The sequence below is a fragment of the Capra hircus genome, chromosome 5 (assembly GCF_001704415.2).
Source record: "Capra hircus breed San Clemente chromosome 5, ASM170441v1, whole genome shotgun sequence".
Taxonomy (NCBI): Eukaryota; Metazoa; Chordata; class Mammalia; order Artiodactyla; family Bovidae; genus Capra; species Capra hircus.
In genome coordinates this window covers 38082924-38094810 of record NC_030812.1, presented here as the reverse complement: position 1 = coordinate 38094810, position 11887 = coordinate 38082924, and the positions used below count along the sequence as shown (strand labels likewise).

The following is an 11887-nucleotide window of genomic DNA, read 5'->3' as shown; positions in this document are numbered from 1 at the left end:
CATGTGAGAACAGTAATGTAAAGACAGAAGGTGCCTAGGTTTCCAATGACATTGTCCAGTTGCTGAATTAGTCAATCCAGGAACTGCCACCTGCCTGGACATTTAGTTATCAAGTTTCCCAAGCCTAATGATTTCAAAATTACTTAAAAAAAATTATTTAAATGGAAGATAATTACTTTACAATATTGTGATGGTTTTTTGCCATACATCAATATGCATTAGCCTTCTAGAATAATTCAGACACATCATTTGAAGAAATCAGACATTTATTGAGTTTATGTTTATTTAATAACACCACAGAGTGAAAAAGATGATATGAACTCCCCCCAAAACAGAACAAAGCAACTTGCCATTATTCTCACATTATATCTGAATCTATAATCTTGCACTCACCTTCTCTTTAATAAATGTCAAGACACACAAACTACTTGGAGGAGGATATCCAATTTATCCTAAAATCATAATATTTTAAGGTAAAAAGCTGTTTTAAGAGTAGTAATCGCTACGTATCACAGTATAGCAAAATGCCTTCTTGCAGCTTTAGAATCATTACTACTCAAAGTATTAACACATTTATGCAAATATTTGTGAAAAATGGAAACACCTTCCAGTTTCTGATTTCAGGAACAGGTACAAACCACCATCTCCTTCACAGATCTTCTGTTACAACATCCACCAAAAGCCCCTGGCCCAGCTCTCAAATACTGACAATGAGTGTGATGCATGTGTGTTCTGCTGAGTTTGAAATGGATGACAGTCTACAGCAAAGCTACAAGACCTGAATTATTTTTGCATAACACCCCAATATTCTCTGAAGAAATTTTATACACAGGTTGAAAACAGCTATTTTCCATCATAGCCAAAGTCAACTTATATTTTAAATGGAAGGTACACTATTGCTTCTCTTTAGTTTTTACAAGGACTTACTATGATGTTGTATATTTGAATATGCTTACAAATTCAGACAGTATATGTAAACTACACATCATCAGAGGCTTCACATCAGTTAAGTTGGTATTAAAAAGTCTGACCAGACCTTCCAAATAGCATTCACAGCATTAAAACTGAGATTTTCTTTCTTCTCTCCATATCTTTTCGAAGGCTCTCTTTTGTTTGAAAACTGGAGTTATAGAAAATTCTTAAAAAATAATCCCATTAGATATTTGGAATTATTGGTGGAAATGAGGTGACAATAGACATTTTCCATTTAGAAGTCTGACATTGATTTGTAATCAGTTTTAAATTGCCTAGTTCAACATGCTAATCCATGTTCTTATAGTTCTGTAATTGCTAGATATCTAAATTAACATCATATTCATTTTTAGGTAAAAAAAATCCTTGCACCACATTTTACACCTGCCTTAAGTTCATGTAACTTAGTTTTAAAAACCTAGTTTCATGTTCAATGAATCAAGAAACAACAAACATCAGGACAGTAAAACCAGGCTTTAACAGGCAAAAAAGGGTTGCTTTGGCAATGTATAAAAGGATAACTGTTACAGTACTAATCATTATTTAATCTACTTTAATTAAATATTAAAATGCAATAAGGCAATTGTTTTAAGACACTTGAAGTTACATTTAATAAACTGATAACTGTTCCTACACTGACACACTGTGCACCTACCTTTCCTGACATCGTGTGCCCCTACGTTTCTTCTGTTTACTCTACGAAATCAAAAAGTTAAAAACAAAAAATTAGTGGTCTTGCTAAATCACTACTGGTTAACACTAATATGTTTACTCCTTACAATATAAACTTCTGAAAAAGACGACACTGACTACCCTCTTTTAAGGTTTTTCCATTTAATGTACTCCTGTTGTATCCTGTTCTCTTGAATCCCTTCCTAACACTCCACCTGGAAGAATGCCTATTGAGGAATCAGTGGATGTGATGTGTGATTTAAACTGCCACTCAAGGCAGGGCAGTGGTTCCCAAACCTGGCCTCCTATCAGTATCATCTGGGAAAACCAGATAGATTCCTGGGCCCCCTTCAGATCTAATAAGGTTATCCCCTCCACCCTAACCTCCTGTATGATCTATGTGGTCAGTCCTGCATAAGCCATCATCTGGGAGGACTAAAAGGATGTCAAAAAGGAAGATATTTGTCATCCTGTTTCCACAGGTCTTAGGTCACAAACTGGGATTCAATATATAAAAAGAAGAGGAAAAAAAACCTACAATGTAGAATCATAGCACTAAATGATCAGTGAGCAGAGTAACTGGGGAAAGACTCTACTATCAACAAATCAAACAAACAAATTCAACAGAGGTAGCCTGGCTGCCCCTTCCATGAAAGCCTGACACCGCAGGGCCACAAACTGAAACAAGAAGGCAAGCTGGCAGCGGTCCAGGCTAGGGGGCTGCAGCTTCCAAAGTGACTGTCCCCACACCACTCCCCTCCCTCCTGCCTTCTCTATTCCCCACTCTTGGCCACTCTTCTCTTTCTCTGCCTTTGGCCATTCTCACTCTTATTCCCTTCTATTTCCTCACTTCTCTCACTTCCTCTCTTTTCCTTCTTCCTCTAATCATTCATTTACATCATACTTTTCTTCACTTTCTCGTCCTTAAAAATTCTTCCTTACACAAGCTAAGCAAATTCACACTGGAGATACAATGCACGTCAGCAAACATTCAATCTAAAACAGAATGACCTGTACAGGAGGCAACAGGGCAACCCAGAACTTCAGCAGCAAGGCTGGAGGGGCAGAAGGCAAGCCATGCAGCTAACCCATCCTCTCTTCTGGGTCTCATAGCTCCATGACTGCCGAGTCTCGTGAGGCGGGAAAGGCACACTGATTGTTCGCAAACTTAGGGTACAGAAAAGGTGAATGATATGCCCGGGCCCCCTAACCAAGAAGAGAATGCAGATCCAGTTCAGTTTGGTTTTCTTTCCTTTATACCAATAACATTCAACTTGAGGCAAAATGAGAGAGCAATGAAGCAGTAATACTGTTTCAGGCTCTAAAGTATCCAAAGATAACTGGGTTACTGTATATACATTATGAACTACTCTTCCCCGGGGGAAAAAACAAAATATGTCTTTTCTTAAAATGTAAATCACAATATATATTTTCTAAAGGTATTTTCCAAGGTTTTTTCCTCTAAGATGGCAACTTCATATAAATGAAAGTTGACTACATTATAAAGTCATTCCACTTTGGTAACACTGTAGCCCAGAGATAATTCTGAGGTCAGAATTTTTCTAAGACATAGACTCAAAGAATATATAATTCAAATACACTGCATAGTTATATTGTCTTAAGGAAAGAAATATAAAACATTCTCTAAGCTGCTCTAGAATTTAACCTCACTAATGCTGAGAAACTGTATTTCTTGAAACTTCTCAAGCAAAAAGTTTATCTAAACTCAGAAAATTCATTTTAATATCATTAAGGACTTTCTGTGATATCCTAAATTTTAGGTAAAAACAGTCCCTCAGTGGAGAGTTTTCACCATAACCCAATTTATGGTAAAATGCTAAAATTAGGTCAGGACTGAATAAACCAAGTGAAGAACGTTCCAACTGACCCCACAATGGAGAGTGTGATGGTATAAATAAGGCACACGTGTGAGACCACAGCAGACAGTCCAGTTAACACGTGTGAGACCACTCTACCCAGTCTCCACCATACTAGAGCCCATGGGGCCAAGAGTCCGTTCACTGAGAAAATTAAACCTAAGGAGCTTCCTAACAATATAAATTCATATCTTGTAAATAACCCCAAGTACTTCCATTAACATTTCAGAATCACATTTATAATCCACCAACTGTGCTGAGAATTGTGGTCCTAACTTCAGCCTTCAAGTTGGCAGAATGATTTCCAGTGGTTCCCAAACTAAATGACACCAAAATCATCTGAGGTGCTTATAAAAATAGAATCATAAGGTGACTTATTTTTGCACTCTTATCATATGGGAAATGTGCCTTTGATATTAACTGAAGCCAAAAGGGGTACAATGTCATTGTAGCTACCAAAGTGTTTATACAGGTGAAATGACATGATGACTGGCATTTTCTTTAAGATACATCAGCAAAGGAAAAAGGGACAGATAACACAAATGTGGTAAAACACTGACGTGTTCAATCTGGACAAGGAGGCCCACTGTACTGTTCTCTCCACTTCTGTGTAGTGTGCAGACCCAGCTGGATATGGCATACCAGGGTCATCTAAGGTGTAGCCCAGGCCATTCTCGTCAAGGCCCCCACAAGAGCCTAATGTGCCAAGCAGCCAAGGGTCTCCTCCGGGGCCATTAAAAATGATCCTACCTGCTCCAAACTTCGAAATTCTAGGGATCCCATTTTTTATTTAGCCAATCCAATCTCAACAAGTTCATGAGTTCTCAAGTTCACCGTGGCATTCCCTAAGTGCTTCTGTCCCATGAGAGCTGGGCTGGTTGTCAAATTCTGATTCGTCTTCCTGACACCTTCCTTTCTCAACCTGTCCCTGACTGAACCGCGCCAGACAGAAGACAGCTCTTCTCCCACATCCCCACAGAAGGCACTGTGTCTTCATAAAGCCAGTCACCACTATTTTAGGTACTTCATAAACGACCAGAGAGTGGCAGTTTTCCTTCATGATTTTCTCTTCCCTATTTAAGTATTAAAATATCAAAAGGAGAAAAAGAAGTTAACTTCATAGTACTTGGCAAAGAGACATGTGCCCCAGCTAAGTACTCAGAATCTATAGTTATAAGGGTTAAAGGTCAAAAACACTAAGAAAAGTAATATTTTTCTTACTGTCAAGATAAAAAAAGAGCTGTCTTAAGTGACACTCAAAAAAGGAGGACATGCACATTAACCAAATCAAAACTGTTTTTCCTACAGTCAGATGTGACAGTCTTAAGCCAAATCACCCATGAAAGTTTTCTAATGTACTTAAATTAAGGTTGTATATGTATATTTGCTTCTTCAAAGACATTTTGCAAAGCCACTTTGAGGTAGAAGGGGAAAGGTTTCAATGGACCAGTTTCCTGCTCCATTATAACTGTAATCACTGCTCACAGAAGACGTCGATTCCGTATTTCGGTCCATCACATAAGTATACTTGTTAGGTTCTCACTTTATTATCTGCATATTTATTGCTTCCAGAATGCCCAGTAAAGCTGAAATTTTTCATTTAAAGTGATAAAAAATTTTCCTAAAATACTTGCTTAATAATCTTAGATTTGACTTTTGGCAAGACAGTTAAGCACATACAAATGAAAATACTACATTTCACAAATACACACAAAGACTAAAACCCAAACTTTCACTGTTTTTCTTATAGAGCTCAATCTTAAATGTGCAGCTTACATACAAACTAAAAACACTTTTAAACGTGATTGTCACAAAAATATTTTAAACAGAGATGAAATGTATAAAGGCACGCACAGATTGTCAATAGTGACATCAGTTACATCACATTTCTTTAGAAACAGAACCTTTCCTGTTTCTGTAAACAACTTTTTTTTCTCACACATTTAAAGTGAGGTTAGTGCTGACATAAGATTATTGCTATACTCACAGTTTGAGTGTTTCCACTGTGTATGAGGTACATTTCTCCATCCAAACATCCCTACTGCTCTTACCTACTTGAGAGTTAAGAGTCAACCCAAGTCTGTAGGCCATAACCATTCAATAATATTTTTGTCAGTACTGGAATGATACCAGATAACATTATAAAACATCAGAGATCAAAAATATCTTCTTGTTGAGGTCCAAGACTTCAACTTGTTCTTCATTACATGAAAATACAGCTCATTTAACTTCTTCAGGAAAAAAATTATACTGAAGATGAATAATTCCTTCCCGAAAACTTCATCTAAGACTATTCCTTCACAATAGTCTCTGATATTTTGTTGTTTTAATTCATTTGATTTAGCAGTCACCAAGAATCACCTTTCTTTTGGCGGTCTGTCGTAACGGTCTTGTATACTTTTTGTCAGCTGTTTGATAAATATTTTGTAAATTTTTCCACAGTATGTATGCACTGTCTTTTGTAGTTCCAGTTCTAATGGCTTTAATAAGGAATGGATGCTGTCATCTTCAAAAGAACACTAGAGAAAGAAGATAAAAAGACAAAGATATATATAAAAACTTAACTCTATTCCCAATAACTTCTTCAATCCACTTTATCTCAACACTCTCCACTTTAAAAAGTCTCATAGAAAGCACGTGCCCAACAAAAAATTTCAATGAACTAAATAGAAGACATCTCACAGGAGGCAGGAGGAGGCAGAGAATCCTGTGTCAAGGCAAGGACATGGTCAAGAGCAGAAAAGACCCAGAGATTCTCACAGCTGTGAGAAGACAAGCAACAGGTCTGAAGGTGGCTGAGAAAGACTAATAAAAGCTAAAAAATCACTCCAGTAACACTGGTGAAGCTGGACTGGAAAGGAGTGAGATAAAGAGAGCACAATTCAGGGTTTCCCAAAGAACCCTAGCTGCCCAAGGATAAATGTTTGAGAACTGCAAAGAGTCGGACATGACTGAGTGACTGAACTCAAACACCACGCACTCTTAAGAGATTCACAGGGGCACGTGAGAAACTATTAAAACAGAAAATGCACCTGTTGAATGTTGCTTGCCCCACTAATTACAAAATGTACTTTGAATCCTTTTTCACTACAAAATGTCTTCCTATCTCAAGAAATATATTTTGGAAAACACTGTAGTAGTAGTAGTAAGTGGAAAAAAAGCTGAGATCTTAGTATTTTCGGCCATGCACCTTTTTGTTATTTGCAACCACAATTAGAAAGACTAAGGGGGCTTGAAAATATCTTACAGGAAAGTTTGAAGTCAGTAAAAAAATGGAAGACTCTAAAGGAAATTCAGAACCTGAAATCTAGGAGGACTGCAAATGACCTGAGGTTTACTACCCTGCCACAGAGGGAGAGGAATGGAAGCACCACTCGAATCACAATTAGTGAGTCTGTAGGAAGCTGCAGCCCCTCTATGGAGAACAGGCTGAACTTCAATGCTCGTTCAGAACACTGACGTGATAGGGCTGCACAGAGATCCTAAACCCTGGTGCCTCTAGTGCAAAAAAACTAGGATCATTATGCATGAAACCTTCCCTCTTGGGTAATTTTTTCAAACCTAATCCCATATACTGAAGATAAATACCTTAAGGTATTTTTAAAAATTTAAAAAAAAAAAAAAAAGGTGGGGAGGAGAAGAGGCTTAACTAGGAAGAAATGTAATGAAAATAATAACAGCCAGCACTCTGGGATCTGGGAGAAACTGTTGAAAGCTAGACTGGTTAAAAAGAAAGCACTTCCTACACACCAGGCATCAGGCTAAGAGCTTTATATGTAGTAATGCATTTAAGCTTCACTCTGACTTCATGAAACATGACAATTTACAATGAAGCAACTAAGGTAGGGAGAGAGGATTTTTCCAGTTACAGAGCTCTAAATGGCTGAGCCAGGATTCCACCTGCAAAGAGTTTTACAACCACACAGCACTGCTTATCCAAAAAAGCAAATGAAATTGCGCCAAGTGAGTTTCAAAAACTCTGCTGCAAAGATGAAGCTCAGTTAACAGTGGTGAACTGCCGTGTGCTGTATACAGATATGTCTCCATTTCTCTGGGGTTAAAAGTAGCAGCCACGCTGAAGAAGGTGACCTTCATCAAGGTGTAGCGCCTGCATGAAGTGACACTGTCTGGTAATTTCACTGTGTACAAAAACATCCTAGGACAACTGTGGCTGAGAGGCGAGTAATCCTGGGAAGACCAAACTGGTCTTTTTCCTACTCTACAATGACTAAAAATGAAAATGTTACAAAGCTGTTTAAAAGTTAATTCCCGGGAATACCTGAGATTCTGTTCATTTCCTTGTGATTTTAAATCCCAGTGTTTGTGGTTAAAAAAATTTTTTTTCTTCACTGGGGAGGTCTTTTGATGAATATTTTCCTGAAATAAAAACAGTGCCTCATTGATTACAGCTCTTTTAGTCCACCATATACCACAAGAAGTTTGACCTTTAAAGAAGAAGGTACTGCTGCTGCTGCTAAGTCTCTTCAGTCATGTCCGACTCTGTGCGACCCCGTTGACGGTAGCCCACCAGGCTCCCCCGTCCCTGGGACTCTCCAGGCAAGAACACTGGAGTAGGTTGCCATTTCCTTCTCCAATGCATGAAAGTGAAAAGTGAAAGTGAAGTCGCTCAGTCGTGCCTGACTCTTAGCGACCCCATGGACTGCAGCCCACCAGGCTCCTCTGCCCATGGGATTTTCCAGGCAAAAGTGCTGGAGTGGGGTGCCATCACCCTCTCTGAAAGAAGGTGAGAAATCACCAAATGCCCACCTGTACATACAGAGCCAGCAGTCATGCCCTCCACCAGGCATAGACTCCACAAGCACCCAGGACTGTGCACGCACCTGCATCCAGAGGCTCACCTGCCCAGAGGCCACAGTGCCCTCACCTGACTGCAAGCCTCCTCCTCCCCTACTATGTGCTACCTAGACTCGTCCACACCTTTCCTGGCTGCCTGGTACTCGTCCTTCCAGCTCAGTCCAATGTCAGCTCCTCTGAGAAGCTCTCCTGACACAGATAATCACTCCCTCTTCACTGGCACTGTACCCAGCACACAAACTTTCAGGAAGGTCATGTTTTATATATAAGAATGTCAGCTGAAGGCAGATAGTAAACAGTGAGGCAATGATGCCCACAATGAAATACTTCAAGGCATTTTCAAAAAACAGAACATGTTTTAAAAATACAGGCACAATGGCAGGCAGTCCAATCCTTCAGATGCCAAGTGCCAGCTACATACAGGGAAACTGTGCAGGAGAGGAGGTCGAGTCCTCTGCATCTCTGCAAATCTACTGCACCTTATGCAGATACAAGCAGGGGGTGAGGTAAATCAAAGCTAACACAGAAACACCACGAAATCTAATAATTCAAACGAAATACGGAAGCTGAAAATACTTTACAGAGCAATAAAATGTCTTATTCCCACTGTGAATCTGCACTTTTTAATCTTGGTATTTGTATTCACTCAACAAACAATATTTAACAATTATGTATGGACTGTAAAACCTGATTTGCTGGCAGACATAGCCATGCATTCACATTTCACAGATGGTTCATATCCTTATGGTTCACAACATTCAATGGCCATGACTAAGCTTCTCTCTTGAAACTTGCATAAATACCTCTCTCTGAACAGTAATTCTTTTAAAAATTATACTTTCCATTGAATAATAGAGAAGATAAAAAAACTAACCAAGCACCAAAAAGATTGATTAACTTCATTAAGTTGAAAACTGGGTAGATACGGCTAATTAATACAAACCAAAAACAACCACTAGTCATTAATTACTTCAGTGTTTGAAACAGTTTTTAAAATAAGATTTCTTAAAAATCGAGTGTAATTAATCAGCTTAAAACAAATACTCAGTTTTTTTCAAGTATATAGTTGTAAGAGATCAAAGAAAAGATCAAATAAAACTAGTAAGATTTAATTCCTTAATAATGGATTTTAAAAAAATGCTCAGAGGCAACAAAGAAATCACATTTTTATAGGAGTGCATTTCTTTTCTACCCTGCAAAGTCTCAGAACTCCAAAAGTACCTTTTGTTATTTTTATCACCTCTTGACAAGCCATAATAAAGCATTATTAAAATATAATATTGATTCTGAAGGCATACAAGGTCAGCTACATGAAAATGAACATCAACACTAAATTTTATAATTCTTCAGTGAGTGTAGCTGTATCATGATAAACTGATTATTCAGAAACCCTATCTCTCAGGCTTATAGGATTAAGAAATTCAGAAAAACACTAAAATTGTGGCATACAATGCTATCAGCACTTTCCCTACCACCAAGTGTGAGCAACACTCATTTCCAGGAGAAAACTTCAGCTCCCTGTACTGCAGATCACCACTTTACACAGCACACGTCGTCACCACATCCGGCCCAGTCCAGCCACTGCCTACTTTCACCCATCACCCCAGTTAAACAGCTCAACTCCTGACCTCTTCATGGGTTTTCTACCACCCACACGACGGAGCAACTTCATTTTCACTTTTCACTTTCATGCGTTAGAGAAGGAAATGGCAACCCACTCCAGTGTTCTTGCCTGGAGAATCCCAGGGATGGGGGAGCCTGGTGGGCTGCCGTCTATGGGGTCGCACAGAGTTGAACATGACTGAAGCGACTTAGCAGCAGCAGCAGCAGCAAGACCTTTTCTCAGATAGTGTTGGTTCTGCCTGCTCACCTGGCAAACTCTTACTCATTCTTCAGGGTTCATTTCAAATGCCTCCTCATCAATGAGGCCTTCGCAGGCCCTTCGGTGCACAGCTTTTCACTCTTCCACATCCTAAAACAGTCTGTGTCTCAGGAGATTAGAGTTCAGTATCTTTATTCTCATTCCTATTAATGAGACTGTACTAGCAAATACTGACTGAGATCAGTCATTAGCAAACGCTTAGAGTCTCGCCAATAGGAGCATCAGCTCTTTTGATCCCCACACTTAGACCAAACCAGCTCTCCTGCTACTGATATTTGTCTTCACATCCATATAAGATTAGACACAGTCCAGCAGCACAGTGAACATACCCCCTGAGAGATGAATGGTCACATATAACTTCTCCCCAGCTATCAGTGAATTAGCTGCATGGATAGTGCCTGATATACAGCTCATTAAGCAAAATCATAAATCCAATCCTTATTTGGCTTTGCCCCAAGTCTTGGTCCCCAACATACTCAGATACGTGAAGTATAATCATCTCCCCCTGTTAATCCACCTTAACTACATAAAAGCAGACCCAAGGGGAAAAAGAGACAGAAACAGGTATCTGGGGTGACAGGGCCAGAATAATTTTTTCCAAACTCAATATAAAGTTTAGTATTTAAAAAAGAAAACCTCATTTACAAAGGCAACAAAGAAAACTGAATAGACTTAAGACATGTTCAAAATCCACAGTATGAAGAGATCTATTCAACACTCCTGAAAGACACAAATCAAAGACAACCCTTGTTCCTAAGAAGTCTCAACACCATCAAAACGTCAGCAGTCACTAAGTCAACATGTGAAGACGACACACTCCCAACAAAAAAACAACTTTTTGTTAAATGTGTTGATATCTGTGTAAAAATAAAAATACACTAAGTAGGAAGACACTAAGAGGACAGGATGTGAACAGGGAATATTAAAATACAGCACAGGGTATTAAAATTCAGCACAAAGACTTCATACTGAAAACAGTGTGTGTCAGTGCACAAATGGACAGACCAGTGGAGCAGAAGAGAAAATCCAGAAATCACAAATTCAACTTTAGTACATGATAAAGTCAGTATCTCAACTCTTCAGGTTATAGATAACCTTTCAAATAAACATAATTGGGAGAAGACGGCCACTTGGAAAAAGATCACATCAGATCTATCCCTCACTCAAGAGTAAATTCCAAATTGAGCAGAAGACTAAATGTAGTAAGTGAAACAGTATACAGGTGAAACTTTCTGTAAGCTCAGTATAGGTAGGGAAAGACTTTCTAACTATGACTTTTTTAAAAGGTTTTAAATTTGATTACACAAAAATTTCTATAAAAACAAACAACTCTGAACGACAAAAAATGCCATAAACAAAGTCAAACTGGGAGAAAATATTTACATCAGATATAACAGAAAAAGAACTAATATCTTAAATACACAAAGAACTTGCAGCACCTGATGGGGAGGCGGGAAGTAAAGTATGAAAGTCTCACGTGGTGATGACTGTACAACTGTAAATATGCTAAAAACCACCGAATAATTTACACTATGAGTGAAAAGGATGGCATATAAAATATGTTAAAAATAAAGTCATTTTAAAAAATCAATAGAAGAGACCTGAAAGAAAATTCACTCCAAAAAGATGTAAAAACAGCTGTTAGATATATAAAAAGATGTTCATCTCA

At 38.5% G+C, this 11887-nt stretch overlaps 1 protein-coding gene across 3 annotated transcripts in view; it reads right to left on the bottom strand.

The window, feature by feature from the left end:
* The window catches only part of GXYLT1 (glucoside xylosyltransferase 1), a 53678-nt gene continuing 42039 nt past the window's right edge, over positions 249 to 11887 (bottom strand). For 2 of the 3 annotated variants that reach the window (XM_018047915.1, XM_018047917.1), the window contains one exon: positions 249 to 6040. In XM_018047915.1, the coding sequence (XP_017903404.1) occupies positions 5879 to 6040 (162 nt within the window). In that variant the 3' untranslated portion in view covers positions 249 to 5878. Of the gene's footprint in view, positions 6041 to 7800; positions 7899 to 11887 lie in introns of all 3 variants that reach the window. The other variant, XM_018047916.1, reaches the window with a different exon arrangement.